The sequence below is a fragment of the Balearica regulorum genome, chromosome 1 (assembly GCF_011004875.1).
Source record: "Balearica regulorum gibbericeps isolate bBalReg1 chromosome 1, bBalReg1.pri, whole genome shotgun sequence".
Lineage (NCBI taxonomy): Eukaryota > Metazoa > Chordata > Aves > Gruiformes > Gruidae > Balearica > Balearica regulorum.
The window spans coordinates 83,933,085-83,960,845 of NC_046184.1; the positions used below are offsets into that span (position 1 = coordinate 83,933,085).

General features: G+C 46.8%; 1 protein-coding gene across 1 annotated transcript; it reads right to left on the bottom strand.

Annotated features, from left to right (window-relative positions):
* LOC104636511 (alpha-2-macroglobulin-like protein 1) lies at positions 1–27,761 on the bottom strand. Its single transcript, XM_075761925.1, has 36 exons — positions 24,712–27,761; positions 24,008–24,191; positions 22,970–23,132; positions 22,569–22,621; positions 21,591–21,608; positions 20,921–21,080; positions 20,234–20,318; positions 19,293–19,407; positions 18,843–18,957; positions 18,322–18,431; positions 17,683–17,850; positions 17,128–17,358; positions 16,658–16,721; positions 15,706–15,851; positions 14,544–14,693; positions 13,992–14,108; positions 13,283–13,430; positions 12,707–12,824; positions 11,196–11,421; positions 10,949–11,075; positions 10,541–10,662; positions 10,013–10,067; positions 9,239–9,322; positions 8,809–8,985; positions 8,541–8,622; positions 8,023–8,179; positions 7,751–7,825; positions 4,201–4,363; positions 3,352–3,569; positions 2,965–3,180; positions 2,341–2,465; positions 1,879–1,969; positions 1,380–1,448; positions 1,058–1,160; positions 916–957; positions 1–278 (listed from the first exon to the last, which is right to left on the bottom strand). The coding sequence occupies exons 1-35, from the start codon at positions 24,768–24,770 to the stop codon at positions 917–919; spliced, it is 4,335 nt and encodes a 1,444-aa protein (XP_075618040.1). The 5' UTR covers positions 24,771–27,761; the 3' UTR covers positions 1–278; position 916.

Here is a 27,761-nt window from a genome sequence, read left to right on the forward strand (position 1 = left end):
TTTGTGATTTATATTTTGTTTTTATTCTTTTACAAGCAAGAAAATCCCTGGATTAAAACAGTTAGAATTAATCAGACACCCCAAAGAATTCACCAGGAAATGGCTGTCAGGATGAGCAGGATGGCTTGGGCTGGGTTTAGTCCTGAAATCGAACTTGAGATTAGCCCCAGCTCACTGAGATGTGACTTTCCAGGTGACGCACACCCCGTCATACCAGAAGCAATAATGCAGCAGCCCTGCTGTCCTATGGCATCTCGCACTAGTGGGATCCCTGTGGGCTGAAACAATGGACAGTGAGGGAGCAGACCAAGTTCTTGGAGAAAGGAGAGGAGGTGTAATCCAGAGAGCAAATAATATGACCCAAATTATTAACTCTGGGATGCTAACAACTAGGGAGCGCAGGCTCTCGCTAAGGACTCTAAAGGAAAGAGTTTCTCTGGTTTGATCTTGTTTTATCTCATCCTTTTCCCAGGAAGAGGTGGGACTCTCCATAACCAAACAGTGTAAGCTGAAACTGTATTCTGCTTGGAAGTTTTTCTGGAACAGTGCAAACCATCTATGAGCACTGCCACTCAGCTGGCAGGCATCCCATGCACTCTACCAGCCCAGAGAACCCTGCAGAGAGTGCCAGAAAATGCACGACTAGTGCTTCACAGCATGGCCACATGTTAAACACTTCATGTCCCGCCTACAGGGCAATCCAGCAAAGACTATGTTACAAAGTCCAGAAAACAAGGCAGAGATTAAAGCCCCTGAAGGCCTAGGGAATTCCAGATGTAGTCCTAGATGAAAGGAACATGCTGAATCAGAGATATACAGGGTTCCTCTGGGACAGAGAGAGGTGGCTGGGTTGCAGAGGAAACATCACAAGGCTGCTAGGTCTGTACAGAGCCTGAGGAAGGGACTCACACCTACCTCAGATGCAGAAGACATTATAATTAGCCAGGGCCTGCTCCTCTGCAACAAGACAGGAGAGACCTAAGTTATCCTTGCACAGAGGCAAGTGCAAACACTCAGACAGCCCTGGCACCCCATCTCCCCTGGGTTCCACACTCACCTGGATGGTAGTAGTCATAGACCCTGACATGGCCTGGCTTCAGGTTGGTCACCCCAATCTCCCGCTCCAGATGCAAGACATATGTCTCAGATTTATGGCTCAGCTGGGGAAGAAGAGCAAATGATACTTCACTTACAAGCTCTTCTCTTTATTCCTCACCTAAATTTGATCCTACTGATCAGCAATAACAACTCTGTGGAGTCAAAGGCAGGACTTCAAGATGAATCTTCAATAACCTGCTCTGCTAGCCCAGTCCTGGATGCCCCACACAACTCTGCCACTGTCCTCCACTCCTGCAGCTTCTCTAGTAGCACGCATATACCTTGTCCAAGTAGATGGCAACACCTCCTTTTGTTTTCTCAGTTCTTCTCACAGGGTGCCAATGCTGCAGCTAGGACAGGAGAGCAGAGGAAGCAATTTAGTTGCGTCTTTTGAAAAGCAAGTGTGAGACATCCCAACAAAGTTTATCTAAGGTTGAGTGAGCAGGTTCTCATTCACTCACTTCCAGACTTATTCTGGGCTCTCAGCCCTTCAGGCTGATCTCCCTGCAGGGCCACTCAGCTCCTGCAAAACCCAAGGACAGGAACCTAGGCTACTTAGCTGTCAAGGATATGCTGAGTGAATTGGGTCAGAAGGATCACCATCCTCATGGCACAATGAGAGAGCCAACAGTACATGTTCACGTTTGATGTGTGGCAGAGGGGAAGGGATGGTGAGATTGCTCAAGAGACAGGCAACACCTTGCTATGCAACCTCCCCCTCTCCTTGGGCATGGATGGTCCCACAGACACCACACCACCATCTGATTCCAGGCTTCTTACAGACATCCCAGATCCTGGAGCCAGGACGAATCCAGACAGTAGGGACACCTCCACGATCACCATGCTGGAAGTGGATCTCTTCCCAGTGTACCTGGGCGAGAAGATCAAAAAGAGTCTCTCTCAGCTTCCCCCACACACACACACCATATCCTGTGTGCAGGACCCTGAGCCAGGCAGCCCAGCCAGTACCGGGGCCAGGGCAGTCACTGCTCTCTCTCACAGGTGGCAGATGATGGCTGCATTGCTCTGAGCATCCCCAACCTGAACTCACTACTTGCACTCCTCTCCCTAGCAGGAACCAAAGCCCTCAGAAACATTTCCCCTTCCCCCAAGACACTTGTATCTTTCTTTCTCCATCTTGACCTTCTGCTGAAACTGCCTGGTACCTCCATTGCAGCCACGAAGTACCCCTCAGCCATGCCTGGCTTTCCTTCCCAAGTGGAGCTGTGTCTTTAGAGTCACCTGACATTGACATAGACAGTAACAGAGTGTGTATCAGCATCGGTGCAATTGGCTGGCTCGGTTTTCACTCGCAAGGCAAAGGATGTGGAAACCTGTGTGGAGGGCGTGTTGTACCTCAGCACCATCTGCAGAGAGAGACGAAAAGACAGAATAAGACATGGATAATTAGTTCAACATCATCTATCATACCTTTTTTTCACTATTCTAATCCTCAAGATTAGACTCCAGACAGTGACTGAATAAACCATACACCACGAGCACACTCATCCCAGTACCTAAAATAAAGGTCATTCAGATTGGAAACATTCCATGATCCTTCCAGCTGGGGCTCCTTCTCCTCACCCTTCTCCTTGAAACTGTGCAAGTCAGGCACACAGCAGTGCAACCACTATACAACACTTCCATCCTCCAATACCCTGAGAGCCATGGAAGCACCACTGTCCTCACATTTGGACACGTTCTGTCTCTGAGTCTCCTACAGCACACAGGTTTATTGCATTGGCAACAGGCTGGGATTAAAGATCAGTTAATGCACATTTCCTTGCTTAGAGCTGCAACGGAGGCTTTTGGTTTTTGTAAGATAATGAGCAGAGGGTTGTCACAGCAGAGTCTGCAAGAACCTACCCGGGTAAAGACACAACAGCTCCCGTGGGCCTGCACCGAGAACTTTCCTGGGACTTCTGTCAGTGCTGCCTCCTGCACCAATAGCCGGTTCCGGTAGGAGACTTGGAACTTCCTCCGAAAGCCTCTCTGGGACCTCACCCTCACTTCTGCAACCCCTTTTGTGCTGTATGTCAGTGCTGCATACTTCGCCAAGGCCTGCAAGGCAACTACTGTGTCCTAAAATGGAAGAAACAATTACATTTGCAGCTCTGAGACCCAAAGACACTTGAACTCGCTGTCCTGAGGACCTCCATGTACAAAGGCTCCTTTCCTCAAAGCGTTCACACTTGCATAGATTGTGCAGAGGTTCTTTCTCAAGCAACATCACCTTCCCTGGCCACGAGTTACCTGTGTTGAAGCAAACCCTCCATAGGCATTCTGCTGCCTGGTGAGCCAGGTGACGATGCCAGAGGCTGTGGTGAGATCAGAGCCTGTGACATTTGGCTTGGAAAGCAGGGCCAGGAGAACATAGGCTGTCAACTCCACATCCATAGACAGTGGCTGTGACCAAGGGCTGGTGCTGGGTCTGGGCTTGGATGAGGTCTGACTCCAGTGGATCTGCCCACCTGGGAAAGGAAGGGAGTAGATGGCATTAAGAAAGAAATCCTGAGGCCTGGGAGGTACAGTGGCTTGTGTCTGCAAAGATGACTGAGTAAATGCCTCTTGGCTGGGTCATTATGTCACTGGGTGAACTGCAATCCCAATATTTTGCAATACCTAACACTCTATATTACACACTGAGGCGATATACAAAAACTAATATGCCAATAACCTGCATACACAGTACCTCCCAGACATCCAACTTCTCCATTGTCCTGTTTGTCAGGTCTACTAACTACCTGATACTAGCTAGCTACCCACCAGCCAGTCCTGGGGGTCAGGGACTAACAAGAAGCGGGGCAGCTTGCCAGCTTGCTTCCCTCTCTGGTGCTTTGCACTCCTGCATAAGAAAGCCCACTTCTCTTGGAGCCCAATCTCCACTTTGGGTACCAGAAAAGGATGATAGGGTTGAAGGAGATCAGCACCCACACCGCAGTATTGCCAGCACATACCTTGAGTTGTAGACTGGCTGTCTGAAAACTCTCTTTAGTGAAGGACTTAAAAGGCTGTGGTCCTTCCAAGGTTGCATGTAACCAAGGGCTCAGAAAGGTCACTTGTCCCTTCTCTGATATTCACCTGGCACTGAGGTTCCCGTACCTGCTCTGATTGCCTTTTGATCAAGCATATCAAGTAGCTCCTGTGTGCGTTGAGAGTCCTTAGCCAGGGCAAAGGTGTAGGCCAGCAGGGCCTGGGTGTAAGTGCTGGCAGCTTCGGGAAGGGAAGGAGCGATGCAGCCCAGAGCTTTGCGCACCACAGTACTCTACAGAGAAGAGTTACACGGGTGTTGGTCACACACAAAGACACAAGGCAGGCAAACACCGAGGTACACAAGCAGAAGGATGCGCAGAAGGATGCATTAGCACAGAAAGCACCCCACACATTCCCTCAGGTGTCTCTGTGCTCGAGCCCGCACTCTTTGTATCAGTGCAGCACCAGTAAGCAGTGTCTCCAGCCCCTGGTGCAAGGTGCTTGACAGACCGTCCCAAGCTCGTCATGGGTTTCAGCAGTGCGCTCTCAATGAAGTGAATGCCTTACTGCTGGAATAACACCACCAGACCTTACTTTCCAAGTCTGAACACAAGAGCAACAACGCACAATTGCAAATGCTTACACCCAGCCTGCTAACCAAGATTACTATGTTCAATTCACCTCTACAGTGCCTTACAAGGTCGCTGGGATTTCCATTTTCACCTGGAACACCCGTACTGCTGTTGGGAGGAGGCAGCAAACCCACTGGTCTCAGCAACATTGTGTTCCAGCATTCAGCTATGCTATTCCAAACATAAGCCAAAAGCTTGCAGTGGTTGTGTGCATCTACAGCACTTTGTGGTTTCTCCTCTTCCAGTGGCCTCTTGGCTATAAGGATCACAAAAGGGCTACATTTGAGATTTATTCTGACATGTGACATGCTCTTCACTTCTTTCCCTTAGGGGAAAGAGAAAAAGGTTATGGCAGTGTCATCTTTGTGCTCACTAGATGGTGAAGTAGTATTGCTGGATGAAGTCACCAATTCTCAGAAATGCTCATACTATCTACTCATGGAGTACCAGAAGTTCCCAGGATCTAACTGATGCTTTTTGGTTGCTCTCTCTTGTTGAAGCCCAGCAGAAGCAGTAAGTTAAGCTCCCATCATTTCAGAAGTCCTACTTTTCTATTTGCCCTTAAATATAATAACTGCAAGGAGCACAGTAACCTTTGTAACTGAACAGACCTAAGTAGAATTACATTTGTGAATTTGTTCAGAGGCTCCTTTATTACTCCTTTTCCTTCTTAAACGTCTCACTTTCTGAGATAGATAGTTAAAATGGAGGTAACAGCACTAGTCTTTGTAGAACTACCAAACTTCAAGTGAAAAACACTTCACGTACCACCTGTGAAGTGCTGACTGTTATCATACATCTTAATACTTTGTCTAGGAACAGCCTGACACGTATTGTAACTCATCTGGCTCTGGTGTCTTCTGGTGAAACTAACACAAGAACTGAGTGCGCCACTCTATTGGAAGTGTTTTCACACTTACTGTGCTCATCCTGGTGTTGACAATAGCAGTCCTAAGTGCATTTAGCTTCCATGGGAGCAGTTACGTGCCAGCTAAGAAACTGCTACTCTACGTCATTTGTTTCTGCAGTCAACATAAACAATCTGTTTTGTTCCGAGAGATCAATTTCCAACACAGAGTGGGTGTAGAGAGCTGTTTGTATCTGTCTAGATTTTTTGTCATGTAAACCATGGTTTAAGGTAAGTAAGTTCATTCAGGACAGTGTAAAATATCTCCAAGCTTTTTCCTTGCATTTTAACTCCTAATGACTTTTACAAGCCTTTTAGGTATGCTTGTAAGGGAAAGTAGGGTCTGTTCTGAACATCATGAGTGCATTAGCAGGACATCCTCAAACTCTCAGAATTTTCACCTGCAGTGATTGCGTATTCTTTGTAAAAACATTTAGAACACATTCAAGCACACTCTTTTCCTGGGTGCTATGGTGTGCTTTGTGTTTCCCACTTCATCTACCTACAGACCTACTCAGCAAATTCCTTCACTGGGGCTAGGATAACTACTGTGAGACTTGTATTTTTACCTATTTGTTGGTACTTTTGAGTGCCTTCCATTATCAATCACAAGCATTTTTTTTGCAAGCAATGGTTTATGCATGTATGTCCAATTGAATCACTGTATGCTTACTTTCACATCAACAAACCTGTTTCTGCAACAAATCATTCCTCACTCCATGGACAATCCTTTCTGAGCTACTACTGTTGTCATCTTCTCTGGAACATTAGGAATCCCATGAGGTCTCCTACCCTGTGGTAGCCTAAATTTTCTATCATCACCACTATCAGGGCACTAAGTCACCCTCTGTGGATTCATTCAGGACAGAGTGGCTTCCACTAGCTCATCATGCAAATTGCTTTGAGGTCCTGTTTGTCTCCCTTTCAGGGTTTTACTCAGGGATTTGGAGCACAGTCTGGTCTCTTCTCAGTAACTCTTTGCTTTCCTTCCCAAATGACAAAACTGGTTCCTAAGACCTACAACAAACTCTATGTTAATTTTATACCAGGATGAAGGTCCTTTTGTTTCATTCTTGTCCTTTTGTTTCATTCTGCTGCAGAGCACAGTACATGTCAAATATTTGTCATCCAGTTTCATGAAAAGCCTCCTTGATGAAAGTCAGCCAAAACTCAGACAGTTCATAGAATTACCAAATGATAGAATAATTCAGATTGGGAGGGACCTCTGAAGGTCTCTAATCCAACCTCCTGTTCAAAGCAGGGTTAGCTATGAGATTAGACCAGGTTGCTCAGGGTTTTAACCAGTTGAAAACCTTCAATGACAGAGACAACTAAACCTCTCTAGGCAACCTGTTTCAACACTTAATTGTCCTTGTCGTGAAAAAAAGGTGACCTGAAGGACATCTGTTACCAGAAAGAATGTTATTTTCCATCTGTCTTCCTTTTTTTCCCTAAGCCCTTGCTTTCAGTTGCAGTGAAAAGCACTGCTCTTTCACATTTTTAATTTCTGGAGAATTTTGCTTCTCAAAGTCTATAGCAATAGCATTTCTGCATCAAGTTGACTATATTTTTTTAACTGCCAGTACCACAGAGTAATTAGTTATGATCTTTAGCACATGTAAGAATTCCCTCTTGTTATTACTTAGGTGTGCAATTACAGCTGTCCTACTTCACATTTATCTCCCTACAGCACTCCATTCCCAGACTTCCACTTTCTGGGAAGCTAAAACACATTAAAAATGTCATTATGGCTCTTTACTTAACTGTGGGAGCAGCTACACTGACCTCTCCTCTGTAACAACTCACACTAGCTCTCAGCTGTGTGTAGTACAAGGGGGCAGGAGAATGGAGGAAGGGGAGCAACAGTAAGCAACCAAAGCCTGGGAAATGGGCATAATATCTAGCCATGAACTCCAGTGGCTCCCTACAGTCTAAACTCACCTTCTCCTCTGTCAGCAATGTCCTCCGCAAGGGATAGTTGAGGCTTTTTCCTGAGAAGTGTTAAGTTCTTCCTCCCCCACCCTATCACTTTGTCCACAAACCTCTCCAAGACATTCTGTTGTCTGCTTCAGTGACGCAACTAAGCTCTTCAGGGTTCAGATCTTAAGGCAAAATCATGGCAAAGAATCCCAATATTTACCTCTGGTGTCTCTCCTGCCTCCAAGTATGCAGCAGTGATGTAGGCAGCCAAGGGGACTTCCCCATCCACACCTCCCTACAAAAAGCATAAACACCCAAAAAGCTGGTAAAGTTAATACACAAACACCTGAAGCTTTTCAGTAAAGGTCTTACCTATCCCTGGCTTGCTCCCGCACAAGAAAGCGGAACAATACAGGAAAGTGAACTAAACAATCACCAGTATACTTAGCAAGAACTGCTTTGAGTTGTCCTTCAAGGTGCTCCGGTTCCTACCTTCATGGCTGTGTGGAAAAGTTGGCCCACATTTCTGAAGCAACCATTGGGAAGCTGGTGGAACTCCAGCCAGGTGAGAGCAGCTTGGATGATCCTGTTGTCCAGGAAAATGTAAGACTTGGCTTGGACAAAGCATTTAACCACAAATGCAGTCAGCCTGGTTGAGAGAGAACAGAAAAAAAGGCATGAGAGGGAAGAAAGAAGCAGAAAGAGATGGAGTCAATGAGAGGGAAGGATGAGTGGAAAGAAAGAATCTAAGCAGAAATTGAGGGGGAAAAAAAAAGTGGGAATTTAAAACTGGTGGGTCTTTCCTCACCTATTGTTCTGCTATTCCTTATTTGCTGGTCCGAGGACAGTTCGTCCCAAGGACAGCTGCACGCCTGTGGGATGCCCTAGCTCACAAAGCATCTGGTACACTTTGGGTCCAATAGGATGGAAGGGATTCAAGAAGCAGAAAGCTGCCCACCTCCAGGCTGTCAGACAGTAGGTAGACATCAGAGAGCGAGCCAAGAACTTACCAAGTGTTACCATACTCATCCTTGGTACCAAATTCACTGTAGGAACCATCAGGGTGTTGATACTGCAGCTGTATCTGATACCCTGGGAAGCAGGATAGGACATTAGTGCTCAGAATAGTTTTTGCAGTGAGGTCACTTTGCAGGGAATGAATGGGGTGGTGTTAACATTATAAGTGGTTGAGCGCTCGGGGGGGAAGGGGAGTAGGCAACCACTGGTAGGTTGGACACAGGGGAAGGCAGAGGAGCAAGGTGGGTCTGTTGTCCTTGCCATTGCGCAGGAATCCTGTTGCCCTCTCCTTGATCTCAGGGGTCAGCTGCCTTGTCTTCTCCAGGTACTGCAGCACATAGACAATGGGGGCAAACAGCACCATGTTCTGCTCCCCACAGCCGTGAGGCATCTGCACCAGGTGGTCCAGGTTCTGCAGTGCCGTCCCCAGGAGGTCACCTAGAACAGAGCACAGGCACCCTGACCACCACCTGGGCAGGAGGTTTGGGGATTCATCTCCTACCTGTGACCCGTTCCCAGCAGTGCATCAGGCAAGGTAGCCCCTGCACAGCAGTCTGGGGACACCTCTGTCCAGCCAGCTTATCAGTTCCACTGTACCCTCCACACAGGGGAGTTCTGGGTTTGGGCCTTCCTAGGGCTAAACTCAGAGATATGGGATTTGGAAAGGTATTATCATAGTTGAGTTCCTTACCCGTGACGGAGAGGGTGGCTCTGACTGAACCTTCAACCACATTTAGAGGCAACATCAGGGACACAGACTCCTGTGCTGGATTCCCTGACACCAGCAGGGTAAGGTGTGTGGGGAGGATAAAAAGAAAAAGATTCTGATGAAAACAGCCTTCAAAATCCCCAGAGACTGTTCAAGACTGTTCTGTGCTAACATCGCATTTTCCTGTCACAGAGGTTGCAGATGACCTCAAAACCCCTGTCCCATTCCACCCTCAACTCCCTCCATCAACTTCATTGTGACTGCGGTATCCTAACAGCCTTCCTTCTAAAGAGCCTCAGAGGATCTTCTCCTGGAAACCCTCTGTGGTCAAAGCCACCTTCTTGCTTTTCTTTACAAAAGTTACTCCATCTCATTTCAGATTTCAGTTGCAGGTATGTCTTCTCAATGCACCTCATGCTCTCAAAATCTGCTAATGGTCCTGTCATACACCATAAAATTCAAGACAGGAGCAGCAATCCTAAATCATGACCTCCAGCCTCGCCATGTACAGAAGACTGGTTTTATTACCACAGGTGAAAAAGGACTCAAGCTATCACCTTAGTATCAGGGGTGCTGATGCTAAAAGATTGGACCTTACATCTTACCCAGGGGAAGCTCTAGCTGGCACCACAATTAGAGTATGCTTCTGTAGCTTGGTCGTGTTGATGGAGAAAATATTTCAGCAAGTGGAAAGAACCAGGAGGTGGTTAGGCAGAAAGCAGGGGATGAGCAGGGTGAAAAAAGAAAATAATCTACCTTTTTTGGGACACAGGATGGAGCTGTGAGCCTTTTCTACCAACACTCCCTCTGGCTGTTGGAGCACATAAAAGTAGCATTATAATGATTGCACAGGAGATAAACATGATTACAAGTGGATTAGAAATAGATACGGGCAAAATCCTGATTCAGACTGGAGAGTCGTAACATCACTATCACATAAAAATGTAAATTATTGTCAATCGTTTTCATTTCAGATAAGAAAACATATCATAACTTCTGAATGCCTGTGAAACTGATTCTGTAAGAATCTGTAAGATTCAGAAGAGAGCTCAGGAACAAGGACATAAAAAAGTGTACATATTTAAATTTTCCATGGTATGAAGTGGAGGATACCCCTCTACCTCCCACATCCATCAGCCCTCATGGTCAGGCCCAGCTCAGGCCCTGAGATTCTAATTATACGCCTTTAATAGCAAGGGCTAACTCTCAAAATTAACCCGCACAAAATCTGGGAATTGCACAAAGCCCACTTTTAGGTCTGGGTAACAGAAGATTTTATCTGACCCGGACAAGAAGGAGTTTGGTGATCGTGTCCTTCTGTCCTTGGTTTGGGACAAATGGTATCTCTTCACCACAGAGCTCTTTGGTGGCCACAGCCTCTGTGGTGAGGGTGATGTTCGCGAGCCCTGAAAATAACACACAATTAGGTACATAAAACATCTTCTGAGGAAGCACTTCCCAGTAATACAACAGAAGTCACCTGTTGACAACAACAAAGTGGGTCAGAGCCCTACATGATTCTGTACCTGCTAGCATAGACTGGCAAGTAATCATGACCTTAGGATGAATGCAAACAAGCACTCTGGTTAACAGGGCAAACAACTCCTCTCTCCATGTCGACTCCTTTAAAACATGCCCACCTTGGTCCCATCCCTTCTAAAATCCACCACCCCGCCTCCCTGTTCTTCTCACCTAGTTGCTCAGCTGTGACAGTCCACTGAAAGGTCTTGTCTTCATTGGCACATAAGCAGCTGTTGTAGACACAGCCTTTGCATGGCTTCAGCTGGAAGTGTGTAAGCTCCTTCAAGGTCACTTGGATCTGAAGGGGCAGCAGGGGTGGCAGGCGGTAACATGATAAACATCACAGGCCATAGATTTCAGCCATCTCCTACCTACCCATACCCTGCTTTTCTTGCAGAGCCTATCAGGGCTCACCTACCTTCATGCATCGCTGCAGGTAATTGAAGACTATGGCCTTCAAGATGAAGGTCTCACCCTGGATCACAGAAGATGGCAGTGTGAGCTCCACAAGAAAGGGCTTGAAAACAAGCAGGCTGGAGGTTGGAGCAAGTCCAAAGCCGTTACGTCCTGTGCAGAACATCCCTGCTTTCCATTCTGTGATGGTGTTAGGCACAGTAACAGTGACATTCCTGCTCCCACTGGGACTGAGAAGTAGACAGCAACAGAAGCATTTATCTGAATCTTGCTGTACGCAGCACCAGGTGACCTAGTCTGTGCCACTCTCTCCAGTGCACCCCATCCCCTAAATTCAGTCTAACCTCTAACCTCTGCTGAACTTGTAGCCCTTGCAGGGTTACAAGTAGGTGCTTGTAGAAGTAGGGACGCCTGCCTCAGATGCTTATATCAGCAGAACATTTTTGACAATAGGTTACATGGCTGCACGATGCCGTCAATCACACTCAGTGCTTTTCTCAGACAGCACTTGCCCTGTGCACATCTAAAAATGCTTTACAGATGTTCAGCAGTTTTATTCTTCTTGGCCTAGGGATGGACAGCCAGATACCAGAAGAGCAACAAGACTGGCTCAGCATCAGTCGAACTCAGCAGAAGAAACAGATCCAGCCATTCACCTTCCTGTGCAACACTGACAGCTTAAAGTCCAACATGAAGACAGGGCAGAGACTTGGCTTGTGCCCACATCACAACTTCTGAAAGCAGCAGACTGTTCTGTGGCTGCTACCACAGCAGACAAAACCAGCCCTAGCTAAAACTAATTATATTATTTGACTCCAATAACTGGGGACATTTGCTTTTGCCAGGCACATACAGGAAGGCAACGCATACAACACAGAGACCTTTGGTTGCACAGATTGGTCTGGTGGATAAATCACAAAGGAGATACCTGGTGCTAGGGAGTGAAGGGATGAATGTAGCTGGAAGGACAGTGAAGGTGGGAGAGGACAGATAGGGGGGCATCTGGCCTGAGCAGACTCCAGACTCCAATCTCCAGACAAGGAATTCTTGAAGTCAGAGATGAAAAATCTCCAAAAGCTCCCTCAGCAGACCCTGTGTACTCAATGAACCCTTCTCATAGGACACAACTCCTAGTCCTGTTACAGACTTCTGTGTAGATCAGCTTCCCCTGCATCCCAGAATACATCCTGTGAGCACAGTTTGGGAAATGCCAGCCCACAGGGCTACCACAAGCAGAGTGTAGGCAGTAAACCAAGCTGTTGTGCTGCACCACAGCTGCTTTCCTATCTTCCCACCTCCCATGGATGGACTTTACTTCTGTATGATCATCTAGTACCAGAAAATGCATTTGATGCAGACATCAGCTCCGATGAGAAACAACCTGACAGGTATGAGCCCCATGACATACGTCCTTAGACATCTTCCTCAGCAGCCAATGGTCTAAACTGAGTATCTGCTGCCATTCCCAGTCACACTAAGCCACCCAGACCAGACCCCACTGCTCAGTTTACTCACCCCACAGAATACAAATCCCATATCCAGGTTTTGGGGAAGTGCTTGTGGACTTTCTCGTCAGCTGAAGAAACAGGTGAAAACATAGTAGGCTGATAGGTAGATGTGGTCAGATGCTCCACTGGAAATAACAAAGACCCAGTCACCACAGGGTCCTCAGGCCCTGGTTTAGAGCAGAGGGGCCCCAGCCCAGCTCAGGCTGCAGGTCAGCCAGTCAGCTCTTGGGAAGGACAGCACTGGAACCAAAGGTGCTATCCCAAATTTTAAAGTTTCTTGCCTCATTTCAAACAGTAGAGGTGCTGTGGGCCTTACTTGCATTTGTAGGCACCAAGGGAAGGGCAACCATTCCCTCACCTCAGAGGTAAGACTTGGGATCCAGACAGCTGACTAACATTTCAGAGCCTGAAGCCATGAGCCCCAAGCAGCCTCACACTAGCACAACAGGTTTAGAGACAGGAAACACTCTCGCTCCTCCATTTGCAATTACAGCAAGTACTGCCTCTCAGCTCAAACCTGGGATTGCTTTCACATGAAAGACTGAGCATCCCATGTAAGAAGAAACAGTTGGCAAATGCTTACTGTTATGTGTTTTATGGGGCTGTGTGAACATCCACATGGACCTGGAAGTAAACATTACTGTTTCCTGCAGCATAGTTGTTGATGGAGTGGTTGGACACACTCTGGGTTTCCTGATGTTGGTGTTGGACATAATTTTCAACCCCATTTCCTGTAGGAAATAAAAGAACTGATGCACCAGAAGCTTGTCCTCTCCTCTCTGCTCTCTACCCTGTGCCTTCTTGTCCTCTCACGCAGTGGGGACTTGGCTGTCCTCTGGCTTGGCAAAGCATTCTCTTGCTTCATTGAAAAGGGAATTATTCAGATTCTCAGCAACGGGCAAACAAGGTTTTCTGAGCTAATTCATCTGGCCTGAGTCAGACAAATTTATTCTTTTTCAAACACATGGTCATTTAGGTACTATGCCTTCTCAGCCCGCAGAGTGCAATTGCTCATGCTATGGAGATTAAGCATACTATGTGAAATTCAATTAAAGCAACCAATCATCCTTGGCATCCTGAATCACACAACCAAAGCGCAGTAACCGCACAAAAAATTATTCTTGGTCAACAATTTCAAGTCACTTATTCAAATAACAAGTGAGTTACAAGGGCCTAAACTGGGCCTGTTCCCTGTACTGTATGTAACAGCGTTCCTAGGATATTGGTAGTCAGAGGGCCACACTTCCCTCAATTCATGAATTATCCCAACTCATCAAATTAACCATTTTTACCCTGAATGCTGTAAACACATCAGGCTCATCAGAATTTGGGAACCCGCATGAATGATCATCTTCAGACACTTGGCGAGGATACCTGGAGTTATAAACAGATGGGAACAGCCCATAGATCTGGGAAAAGAAAAGAAAAAGCAAAAAAAAAAAAAATCAGCACAAATAAAACCTGGCATTTCCTTCCTGCCGTACATCCAAGCCTGTTTGAATTGTTCCTGGCTACCGTGCATGAACGCATTCCAGAAAGCCCAGGCTCACTGTCACTTTTTCCTGGCTCTCCTCTAATAGAGCTGGCACAACCTGCTGAATTGAACAGGAGGCAGAACAACAGAAGCTCATTTACCACCGGTGCTCTGAGTGATGTTCAGCCTCTTTCTTAATGCATGCCCCCTAATCCTTACCCATGCCACACTGGGAGCGCTGCTGATCCTTTTGGGCAGTGCTTTGAGTTCCTTGGGAGGTAAGCTCTGCACAGATGCAACGGCCTGTCTGTCTGCCTCCCTCCTCATGTCAGTACAAGGGAAGGGAAGAAGTTGGAGCAGGCTCACTCACCAAGGAGGTGCTGAGCTCTTCTCCTGGCTTCAGCTGTAGGACACTCTGATCCACAGCCCAGACAGCACACGTGGACCCAGGAGCTGCCAGAAGGTGGAGACCAACCTCTGAATCAGGAAGGATCTGGGGCGTTGAGAAGCCCAGCTCCACCTGGATGGGAAGAATGCAAGCAATAGTTAAGTGACATTTCTGCTGCTGGCCACCATACCACTTCCTGAGCAGTGAAGGAACCTACATGAAGAGAGTTTCCATCCTAGGCAAGTCCTTGGAACTTGCCTTGGATGAAAACCTGAGGAATCTCCCACAGACCCCCCTGAAGGTATTTAAAAAAACATCACATTGACGTTCTAACAGGAAAGATGGCAGAGGGGCAACCATCAGTGTGTGCAGCTAACAGTACTGGAGACATTCCTGTGTCAGAACACAGCGTGCTCTTTACCCAGCAAACCAGCCAGCCATGATTACACACCTCACACAGCTGACTTTCTGCTCCTTTTGGAGCCCCAGATCAAAAATAAGCTTAGTCCTTATCTCCAGGCTCTTTGTGGGGTTGGACTTAGTTTCCTGAAGTGCTTCCTGTTCTTGCTTGAATCTGACTGTCCATGGCAGATAAACAGCTGTAGAGCAGGGCTAGTGCCAGTCCTCAGAAGTTCATCTTTGGAGTGCAAGACACAACCAAGACAGCAGATTCCCATGGATGTCACAGTGACCACAAGTGCTCAGCCCTTTCTGGATGGCCAGTAAAATGGACTTCTTCCATCGGCCACTTTCAGCTGTCTTCCCAACACCACATACTAATGAGCGTAAGTGTCTGCTGCAGCAGCAGAGCAGCCTTGAGCTCTCCCAGGAATCACACCAATAACCTGTGCTGGGTTACTGTGATCCTACCACGTTGCAGTTGCTATACAAGCCTATGGAGACAGACACAGCAATTCTCTGCCTTTCCCAAACATTGCAGCAGTCCCCACAATGCTCAACATGTACTTGCTCCATACATCACAGCACGCTTTACCATTCACATACTGTAGTTCACGTGACAGCATCCCACACAGTATCAGCCACACACAGCTACACATATTATGTACTCCTCAGTCTCTTCTTTCATTACAGCAGACACATACACTCTCACACATTTAGTCATGGCCCCAGACACAAATCCTACCTTATTTCTGAAACACATGGAGACACTGAAGATGGCAGAATCAGCAATGATTTTTCCATTAGGGAAGATAACATAAACAACAAGTCTTGGAGCTGGGGCATCAATCAAGCTGAAGGTAAGAGGGATGGAGAAGAACCCTTTCAGCACTAGATGGAGGAGAGAGGGAAGAAGGGAAAATAGATTTGGTAGTGAAAATGTACTCTGATCAGCTTTTGCCATTCTGCATGTGCCTGTTTAATTCTTTTCCTCAAGTCTTTCAGGACCAAGGAGATTTCTGGAGACCACTGAAACAATCAGCACATCTCTGGATCTGGTATTCAAGGCCAGCAAAAGACTTCCTGGTTCTGTCCATTGCCTCCAGGACATGAAACAGCTCTTTGGAGTTCAAGCTTAGCTCCACAAAGAGTGAGAGTCTCAGATAACTTTCAAAGCCTCCCATCACCAAACGTCTCCCATCCCATCACCAACAAAGAGGTGACCTTTATTCCAAAGTACTTATTATTTAGGCTTTAAAAAAAAAAAAAAAAAAAAAAGAAAAAGAGCTGGAGAAGTAGATAACAGTGAGTCAACACCCATCAAACTGATAAGGTGTGGCATCCTAACTACTCAAAGATTATTTTTAGACACAGTTGCAAATTAAAGCAGGAGAGTTTTGATAGAGGGTAAGGCTTTAGTTTCATGCTGCTTGCAGGGGCAGCAAAAGGAGACTTCTTTGAAGATGAAGAAAACAGAGGATGAGCCTGTGGGCTGGGAAATGCTGAATATTATTCTCTAAGTACCAAGCAGGAGGGTAAAGGAAACATGAAAGCTGGAAAGGCACGCTGCTTGATGCAACAAAAAAGTGGTGAGCCAGCTCTAAATTGCAAAGAGGCTTATGCCACATATCCAGACAAGACAGGACACCACAGACCACCAAGTGCTTGCTAGACATGAAACAGCAGAGTGCACTTACTTCTTGGCAGCCCAACCCAAACAGTCTTCTGACCTGCATGGACTATCCCTCTTTTCCCTGTGAGCTAGGGAAGAATACAGAAAAGGAAAGGAATACCAGTTACATAGTCTTTGAGACCACTGTGCACATCAAAGTAACCCTGAAATTGGAGATTAAATGGGGGCAGGTAGAGGGATATGCGCATTACTCACTCTCAGGTAGCAGGGAGAGCTCAGGGGATCAAGAGACTTGGGGGAGGACAGGTAAGGCCAATACCTGCCCTGCACCTGTGCATAGCCCAGAAGAAATGTGCTGCCTTTCTTGCTATTACAGCAGCCCCAGGATCGAAACCAGGATCCAGCCCCATGATGGTGGGATGAGCTGCCTGTCCTGGGCTGAGCCAAATCTATCACATGTCAGGCTTGAATCTGTAGGAGATGCTGATCTTGTGCCTTGAGCCATCACCCACCAGCACTTCCCCAGAAACTCACAAAGTATGAGAAAATGACACGTTTGGGCCCATGTTCCAGGTCCTCCTGGTAAATCCTGAAATCCACCTGGACAGCCTGCTTTTTACCACAAGGCATTGTTTTCGGCACACGGACAATAGAGAGAAAACTCCTGCTCGTGCTGTAGAATGGATGTATGAAATGAGAGGCTCGCTGGTAACTCAAATCAACTGTCCCAGGCTCTTTATCCAAATCTTGATGCAGGACACTTGCCTGGTGAGACAAAACAAAACCCATGGTTAATTTCTCTAGTTAAGCAAGTCAGCTGCAAATCACCCCAGCTGCAGCTTGGTAAGAAGCTCAGATCAGGTCTGAGCAACACCATAGCACAGGTCTCTGTGTGGAGAGTTCATGAGGAATGCAACTGGGATCCAGAGAATAAGCTCTCAGAGGAAGCTAAGATCCAGAACATGGTGAGGTGTTTCAGGTTTGAATTACTGTCCTTCAAGAAGGAACAGGAGAGATGTCTGCAGAGCAGTAAATAGCTCTGAGATGCATGTATACCCCTGCCAAAAAGACAGACCCTTCCTCACTTACCTCCAGGGAGGCCAAGGTGCTGTTCCAAGCAGTTGTGTTCAGGCTAAATGAAGCTGTCCCAGAGTCCCCAGTGATGTACATCTGCTTAAATTGCTGCTCACCACAGCTTACTACGAGGAGGATTTTTTTGTGCTTCAGTGCCTTGCCTTGGTAGTCAATGACTTTAATCTGAGAGCAAGAGAAGTGCAAAAGAGTCTAATCAGCAGACAGAATCTCCTGCTTCTCCGAGTCAGGAGTGGCATTTCCAAAGACAGCAAGGTCACCCTTCCAGTTACCAACAACATTACCAACACTGCTGCTGGTCACCTCCTATTATCACTTGCACTGCCGTGTTCATTCACCCCTGTGCTCTCTACCCCTTCACAGCAGAAGGCCTCCCGGCTGCTGAAATTCCAAATGTTTGGGTTTGTACCCCACATATGGATCCTCATACCTACTACTACTCGAGGCATATTTGGCAAATGGCAGTCTTGGGGTTTTTTTCCTCCCTTTTGACAATTCAAGAGTTTTGTCTCTGGGAGTCATTCATGCCCTCCCAAGCCCCTGGCTGGAGGTGAGGTCAGACAAGACGCTAGGTAACAGTCACTGTGAAGGCATTGCTCACCATCTCCCCTCCAAAGGACTGTAACTGGGAATTACCTTCCCCCTGTACATCTCTCCAGTGTGGTAGTAAGAATTCACATCACCAAACAAGGCCATCCCGCCAGTCTTGGAGATGAGTAATTTATGGGAAGCATTGACGTGTATCTCTGAATGAAAGCAGCAAGACAGAAACATAAGGGAGGGAGCAAGGAAGCCAAGCACCCCTCAGCAATTTCCCTGCAGAGTGACCCACTGGCAATACTGATGCAGATGTTCAGCTGAACACGTTTCATACCATGGAGATGATCTGCCCAGGGCTCTGAGTACCTAGTCTTCCTCCCACTTACTTCTAGCCCTTAGAGAGGTTCCTAAGCTTCACCACCTGAGACCGCAGGCACTCAGAGTGAGTGTGTTATGCCGTCAGGAACTGGTGGCTCTGTCTGTATCTGTGAAGTTAGATGGCAGGCCTCGATGGGCTCAAAAAGCTCAGAGCCCTTGCTAGCCTGAAAGTCTCCAGTGTTCGTGCTAAGATTAGTGCATCTTCACATGCCTTTTCCCAGAGACGTTTCCAGAGTTACCTGTGCCATCCTCCACCAGCGAGGCCTCTACAACTATGCTGTCCTGATAATACCGAAAGTCTCGGCTGAAAGAGGACAGACTCACATTTGTGAAGAAGCAACCAGTCTTGTCTGTCTGAAAGTACAGAGAGAGGAAACAAGGTCTGAGCAAGGCACTTACGTTAGAAGTTACCCAAATAGGGCAGAAACAGCAGCGCAAAATCCCCGCTCTCAGGGAGCTTGCCTTTCGACATAGCAGTCAAGGAGGTGGAGCAGGCACATGATGCACACCCAGTCATAGTCACCAGGCACAGTTACTAAGAGGCAGCACCAGCAGACCAGTGGCCAAGCAGCCAAAACCACAGGGTAACATCAATACTATTTCAGCTAAAGCCTCCAGCAGCCTTGCCTTACCCTGGCGCTGAGCACAAATGTCTCTGAATACTGCTCAGCTCCTGCTAAGCATCTCACCTGGTTGTTAAATTCCTGACAGAGATCAGGTTTTGAAGCACTGGGCAGGAAGGGTGCTATCTTCTGACAAAGTTTCACATGAACCATCCCCTGGACACCTTTCCCGTAGGTGTATCTGTTTGGGGGAGCAGGGAAAGGAAGAGACAGTCATACACAGTGAGAGAACACAGGGCTTGCTTTGCATAGCCCCAGAGACCACTTATTCACAGATACAATACAGCACAAGAGTGGCGGCCACACAGCAGGCCCAGGAGCCCTGCCCCAGTAAGCAGGGTCAGGCTAGGGCACTGCAGTGATGGGAGATCAAGGACTCTGGATATAATTAAGGCCAAACTAATCTGTTCTGGGAAACCAGACTGTTGTAGGTGCTGACTCAGCACAGAGCTCTGCACTTTACATCAGCATCACCTGCAACAACCCCAGGATATGCCGAAGGCATGCATCATCTTATGAGCAGAAGCATGGGTGATTAAGACAGTGCCTTTCATTAAGAAAGCACCTTTACATAAGGCTGTTAACCCTAGCGTTGTCCTTGGACTGTACCTGGGGCAACTCCTTTTTGCCTCTCTCTAGTTTCCACTAGAGCATAATCTGGAAAAGCTTCCCTTCATTTCCCATGAGTTTGTTCTGCAGGGAGATGAGCACCATCTGCCACGTTCTACCCCACAAACGGCTGCCTGTCAAAGGGTAGGTTGTTCCCCCAGGTTTTGTGTGTAGAGACTTGTGGATTTTTTCTAGAAAAGGGGCACTAGAGTACCAGAAGGATAGTTATAGGAATGTTTTGTGTTGCATTAGGGTGCAAACAGCTGCTGTGCAAGATTCTGGCCTCCCATAACTGAAGTGTAGTAAATTTCCCCTGAGCTCCTCATGGTTACCTAGCCAGTTTGTGCTCATCAGGCCAGAAATTAACACAGGGCCATCCCTTCATGCGGAGTCCTCACCTGCCACATACCCGGAGTGGGAAGGTTTTATCTAGTGCATAAATCTGATTTGGCACCTCAAAGATCACTTCAAATTTTGTCAGCCCTGGAAGGGAAAAACAAAGAACTGTAGGAAACACTGGCCAGGGACAGCCTTTCCAGAGAATCCACATGAAAACAGACTATGGTGGAACAGGAGCCAGGAAATGGAGAAGGAAGGTTGTGAGAAGGGGAAAGGGAAGATTTCCATTGTTTCATTAACAGATTTGTGTGTAGTCCCTGGTTGATTGCTCTGTCCCAAACTAAAACATGTCCATGTCCCTGCACTTCTGACAGCTATTTGCACTGAGAGAAGACTAGCCTCCCAACCTAGTTAATTAGGGGACGAAAGAGAAGTGGGATGGCCCTGGACTTCATACTCTCTGGAAAAGCCCATCCTAAATGACTTTGTTTTGTCTGACACAGAGATCTGCAGGCATCAGCTATGTCAAAGGTCTGGGGCCATGCACAACATTCCTCCCATACACTGACCAAAGGTCCCAAAGAGGTCTCTCTTCTGAGCCTCAGCTCAGATTCTTTTCTATGACAGATGCTATTACTTTTCCCACTTGCTCCCAGGATGATTATCATGGAATAAACACCCAGCTTCCTGGATCAAGAGTGCAAGGTCCTCTCTGCAGCTCAGACATATCCCCCACATGCTCATACCATACTCCTCAACGGAGAAGCTGCCATACACTTTCGCATTGGTTACGTTGATGATGTATGTCCCCAGCAGAGGCTCATCACTTAGCTGGAAAGACAAATCTGCAATGCCGTCTTGGGGGACTACATTCAGCCACTGCTCTATCCGGTTGTTCTTAGGGTCCTACACTCATAAGAAAGGAAGAAACAGTTGTTCCAGCAACTCACAGATTCATATCCCATAGAAATCGAGCTTCAGGATTTCAGTGCTGCAAAACTATCAGGCTTTATTGCTAAGGAGTCAGGTTTGGTATAGGCTAGTCAAGAAATTTTGAACACAATATAATGCTCAGATTCTGCTCCCAGCATGCAAGTCTCCTTCTACACTTACCTAAATTCTGATCTCAAGGAAAGATCCTTCACAGTTTTAACTTTTTTTTGTAAAGGTCTAAGTTGATCTGTCTATACTCTTGCAAATCTAGAATAACTCAGATTTCTACTGAAGTAACTGGGAGCATAACCTCAAGTAAGTGCATAAAAAAAGAAGCTGTAAGGAGTAAGTTAGTTTAAGAACTCTTGAAGTTCTACTACTCCACTCTGAAGTCTGTAAAATTTACCAGGAACTGAATATGAATAGCCCAGTGAAATGGCTGCCATCAACATTACTGCAACACTGGATTTCAGCATCACTTACCTGGAGAAACAGGGAAATCTAGGGGGGGAAAAAGGCAAAAACATTAGAAGACAGAAACACATGCCAGCAACACATACAAAGTACTTCAGATGTAGAGCCTTCTCTGAAGGATGTGCAACTAGTGATTTGGAAACTTAGAGCACTACAACGATATAAAGTAAAACAAAAGTCACCAAAAAGGAGAAATACTGACTGGGTCCATTACGGTAAGGACTGGAGAAAAGGAAATGAAAAGCCAACCTGGAGGTCACCCAGCACTTGCTAATGACTTCCTGGCAGAGTCCTCCATCAGGTAAACTCACTACCCAAACAGACCTAGCTGTGGCTCAGCTGCAGTCTTGATGGGGTTACAGTGGTATAGGATCACATAGTTTAGAAGGAACCTCTGGAGGTCATCTAGTCCAACACCCTGCTGAAGCATGTCTTCTTAGAACAGATTGCTCATAGCCTTCTCCAGCTAAGTTTTGAACATCTCCAAGGATGAAAATGCCTTCTCTGGGCACCTGTTTCAAAATCTGATCATCGTCATAAAAATGTTTCTCATAATGTCTATTCAGAATTTTCCATGTTCCAACTTGTAGGAGCCAGATTAAGAGCACCCCTCCCCACCACACATCCAGGAAAATCTGACTTGCAAACTATTCACTCCCCACATGACACCATCACATCAGGAATCAGTATGTCTCGTGCTTGTGTTTGCACAACCATTTTACCAAGACGAGCAAGAGACATGTACACCTCTGCCATCTTCCTGAGTTACCAGCTTTTACTTGAGTTACTATTCTTCTCTGGACACTCATCAAGCCTGGCCCAGGGATGAATGTGGAAAACTTGGAGCTTTGGCAGATGAGCAGGGTAGAAAGGAAGTAGGATCCACGCAGGGTAGAAAGGAAGTAGGATCCACGCAGGGTAGAAAGGAAGTAGGATCCACGCATGGGACAAGGTAGCCTTTTCCACAGCCCCCCAGGGCTGGCTTACCGAATCATTGAGTGCAATGAATTCCTCATCCAGAGTCACGACGCGAAATTTCACTGAAGGCAAGGAAATCAGGGAATATATTTATCAGATCTCAGTCCTTCCCTACAGACCCCTGCTCTATTTGTTTCCCTAGCTCCTGTCTCCATTCTATACACATTTGTGATAACATCTGACATGGACGTTCCCACATGTAAGATACCATAATGACCAACTGCCTCCTGCAACTTCAAGTAACTACAAGCTGGATATTACAGCCACTGAAAACATCCCATCAACAAGAAACATTGTCTTAAGGCCTTCTGCTAGGGCTGTCCATGAATTTCAGGCAATAGCAGGCTTTCCATATGGTCTTACCAGCAGAAAGCCAAGGGCCCATGGTTGCTCCCATTTGCAGCTCTCACCTGTCTGCCCTGGCTGATAGATGGGCTTGTCTGTTTGGATGAAAGTACCACTGCTGGCCTTGCGGATCAGGACCTTTTTCTTCTCCTCGACATTGATGGCTTCGCCTGTGATGATCAGTTTGACGGTGGCAATCTCCTCTGTGCCATTATCTGGAGGTGCAACCTGTACAGGGAGAGGAGAGCACTCAGCGCCCAGGTAATCTTCTGGGGGCCCTGAGCAGGAATTGAGAGTAAAGTGGAAGAACTAACCAGTTCCCCTCCACCTGTCCTACGACATCCCCTCCAATATCTGGATCCAGATCACATCCAGATCTCACTCAGTCCTACATGAAAGCAGGAGGCCCTGCATGTCATGGAATCTATCCTTTTTCTCACTGGTTAAGGAATTTTGCCTCTGGTGACAAGCAGGTGCCTGACACCTCTGAGTCTTCAGATTTGGTCAGGAAGATGGGCAGGTGGTAGCAGAGAATCAAAGGAGAGAGGTCGAGCTGCAGCACAGCCTTAAATGCTAGGCCTTCAGAACTACCCAGCATGTACAAGTAACAAAGCCAGATTAGAAAAGACAACCTGAAGGTCTTCCTGAATCCAGCAACCAAAGACCCCAGCAGCCTCAGCACAGAATATATTGTATAATAGAAAGGAAACTGTTTAGGCATGTGTGCCTTATCCTAGATCTTTGCTAATTTCTCACCAACAATGAATCAGCTCTAAGATGCTGTTTAAAAATAACAAGCACATCCATTTCCACCCAACTGCTCTTCAGTATCTACTAAGAGCCGAGTTGCTGCCTGACTTCCTACAGAAACTGCAGTATGTCATGCAAACCACTGTTTCCCCAAGCTTTAGCTGTGGAGCTGGGCAAACCCTTCAGAGAAGAGCTAAAGCTGCTTCATCTGGTCTGGGATGGAAAAGAAGGAAACAGGTGGGTTCCTCTTATGTATCCAGAAGTGTGCTAAACTCTAACAGACATAACTTCCAATTTACAAATTAGATTCAGAAGGGGAATTCAGTGCTGACCAACTGCCTCAAGTGGCTCACCCAGAACTTAGCGCACATGAAAGTCTTCTCCTTCTGGATAGTTTCTTGCGCTAAGAGCTCACGTCCTGCAGAGCGCTCCAGGACTAGATTCACTTGAAGCTTTGCTTCATAACAGGTGATATGGAGGCAGGCAACTTGGGTGGATGGATAGCGGAGATCTGCAGGGATCACCACCAGGTAATGTCTGGGGCAGGGGAAAGAAGACATCAGAGATGGCATCAGGTTGAGGGCTCAGAGATGCAAAAGAGCTTCCCTGCAGCAGCCCACTACTGCAGAACTCCTCAGCAATGTGCCACAGCTGCAGTCTATAATCAAAAGCAACAGTGAACCCAGCAAAGTGATTGCTTCACTGATAACTTTAGAAATAGTTTCTGCTTGATTAGCTCAAGTACAGCCTTATAATCTCTTACAAATCCCTTACTGCAGTTAACTCCTAAACTCCCCAAAACCATCCCTTGCAGTCTTCAGAAGAAGTGGCCTAACAATCTTGCAGTCTAGACACCAGTGATTTGATCTGGCATGGCAACTGGAGAAGCAAACATCCCTGGGCCTAAGGTCTAACTTGGAAGCCCCCCAAAAAGGTGGCTTGTATTTTAACTCACAGGAGTCAATCTAATGCATGGGAGGCAAGGTAAATGACTCAGCTACCCTTTGGGGTGATCTGATAGACCAGGAAGCACAAAAGCTGATTCAGCATCACTCACAGTTGGTGAAAAGCAGCTGCCATGTGGAACAGAAGGCTCAGGAGGATGGCTATCCTCATCTTGGGGGCTCTTGCTGCCCAATCTCCAATGGCCCTCTTCCTCTGAAATCACTGAGGCTGTTTTAAGGGGGAGTAATTTCTTTCTAGCACAGCCTAAATGAAGAGGTGGGATGCGGGGAGGAGACAGCCTCTCTCCACCTCTTCCTCGCTCCTGAGATTATACGAAGGCAGTGGTAGGGCTGGGTGTACTGTGCCAAGTGCCCCTTAGCCAATAGCAGCCACTTTGGCTGCCATCCACCAGTTCAGAACATCCCCTCCTGTGAGGCTGCCATGGAGACATCTGACCAAATGGACTTTTCATGGGCGGGGGGGGGGGGGAACCCCAAACAAAAAAAACAGTGAGAACTTTGCTGATCAGTGACCCAGGCTGGGTCCTGATCACTTGTCACTTGCGTTCCTTTGTTTCAGCTGGAGATGGATTGCTGCTGTGCAGCCAGCAGCAAGAGCTCACCCCAGCACACAGCAGGCAGTGTTGTCATTCGGGACAGAGGCTCAGTAGCTCTGGCTCAGGTTATGGGGCTGTGGATCTCCTTAGGCTGTTTGGCTTGAGAATGGAAGCGAATCCTTGCATGTGCACAAAGAAATACTGTAGCAACAGTACCACCAACCAGCAACCACTTATGAGCTAATGACTTTGCTTTTTCCTTCCCCACATACAATGAGGGAAATGGAAATATATACTGGCCAGCATGGGTCTCCACTAGCTCCCTGCAACACCCATTAGCCATTGCACCACCTGCAAGGAGGGGGCCTCAAGAACTGGTTCTCATTTGTCATTGTTCATGTCTGGATCTGAAAGGTCTAGGGTACAGGAATGCAGCCTTTTGGTTCTGTTTTTGAACCTGAGGGTTGGGTTAAAACTCACAAATTAGACAGGTAGAACATTTTCTCGCACTGATGATAACGTGTACAGAAGGGTAGACAATTGTGCTGTTTAATCAGCCTGGCCTCCAGAAAAGCACGGTCACCATGTAAACTATGTACTGTGAGTGGTACACGGTTTGCATGAACTGACAAACTACATCCGAGACTTGTGTGAGACAGGATTAGTTAAGCTGAAATGTAACAGGGACTGTCCTAATAATACAGAGAGCTACGATTCTGTGCCTGGAAGTATTTCCCAGCGCTGTTTAATAGTGCTGATACAGCCTAGGCTTTCCATATCTGGGTCCCAACATGGTGTTACTTAAGCAGGCAGTTGGGATCTCTTTGGCAAACCCAGGTTCTAGTACACCCAGAAATTTCCAGTTAACTTGGGATCCCTGTTCCCAAGGCTCTCCATACTCTTTTTCCAGATGGAGTTCAGAAGACTGATCTCCATTTTATGTCTATCACTGGGCCACTCTAGAACAAGAACACATCATGGAGGCTATACTTATGCACAGGAGCTGTTAGTGCTAGCATTGTTTTTGTCTCAAGTGAGTATTTCACTGCTCAACTGATGGATATCGCCAGCTAGAGGCCAAATATCCCAACTGATTTCAGAAATTAGCTTTGAGTTGGTCTAAATCAGTGTTAGGCTCCTAGGCAAGGAAGACTGAAACTTTTTATTTTGATGGACACATTCTCCCCATTCTTCTCTCTGTGAAGGAAGGTCACATTACTGAGAATGGCAGGCAAACTTACAAATTTTTATCTAAAGCCTGAGATTTTCCTACAGAAAGCACCAGCCAGATCTGTCATAAATCACTAAACCATAGCCAGAGAGGTCCAGCTGCTGGCAGACTTCTGACAGGACCTGCACCCACTGGGCCAGCACTAAGGAGTTCTCTCTGACCCTGTCCCACCATGCTCCTCCTACCATGTTTGCCCAGGTGCATTCTCTGTTCCTTGCTTGGCTTCGACAAACCTGGCTCTCGGTCACAGGAACATACATCTGGAGGATCTGCATTGAAGGCAGTGACAGGCAGCTACACAGGTGTCATAGACCTGAACAAAGTCTCTGAAACAGTGAAAGCACAGCAAGGCTGTGCAGTTTCTGGTTCTGCAGTTTCTTTCTCTAAACGGAGTCAGAGAAGGCCTCTGTGATAGAAGTGCTGAGCCAAGAGACCCATGGGGAGTAAGGCATCTACCCCTCCTGAAAACACACTGTTCAGCTGGAGCAACTACATGGTACATACTATCAACACAAAACCATATAGAAAGATACCTGTTCTCCACAGATAACTTGAATCAAAAATGAAAAGGAAGAAGAGGAGACTTAGTAAAGGTCACACCTATGATCATGGAAGATATCTTCCATGGTTCAGAATGAGGACCAGGAGCAATGACACCTTGGAAATCACTCCAATGTTTTAGTATCTTTGAAGAAAACAAAAAGGCAATAGCATCAGTATTCTGTATAAGAGTACTGGGAAAGCACCGATGTCGGCAGAGCACTTTGACAGGAGACTGCACAGAGGAGGAAGTCATCAGTTTCTTTAAAGAGTCGCATCTTTCAGAGAGCCTATAGTACAGAATAATTCATCAAAGCAACTGAATCATTCTTGATTCTCCTCTAGACACTCATTACTAGCTTCTTACAGGCCTAGGGCCTTCTCCGTTGTTGCCCTCTTTCCTTTCCAGTCACAAACTTCATGCTCCTAATCACTAACATTTCCAGCTCACCTCTTACACACACATACACACACTCTGTAACTACTGTGTAGCATCTTAAAATACAATGGGATTTGAAATCCTTGTGTTCTGATAGTGAAGTATACTTTTGCATTAAGGATATTTCACAGTCCATACAGGGTTCATAAAAATCTGTGAGGCCATAATGTTTCTGCAACCTGACCAGCATCCGTAACAATGGAATCCCCCAAAAGAATCTCTCCATAATGCCAAGGTAGACTGCTGCACTCACTTTCTCCTGCCTTGACAGCAGAATTTGTCCACTGCACCAAAGCCAAGCAAGGAACTGAGAACACACCTGGACAAACACAGCAGGAGCAAGAACTGACTGGGTCAGAAAGCTTGATAGAACATAGGCAACTGTTCTATACCTCT

Coding starts and splice junctions, on each gene's coding strand:
- LOC104636511 (XM_075761925.1), bottom strand. CDS start 24,770: ATGAGGATAGCCATCCTCCTGAGCCTTCTGTTCCACATGGCAGCTGCT. Junction 18,432..18,842: donor GCTGGTGGAGGATGGCACAG/GTAACTCTGGAA, acceptor GCTTTCATTCAG/AGATACACGTCAATGCTTCC. Junction 12,825..13,282: donor GCCCCATAAAACACATAACA/GTAAGCATTTGC, acceptor TGTTATTTCCAG/TGGAGCATCTGACCACATCT.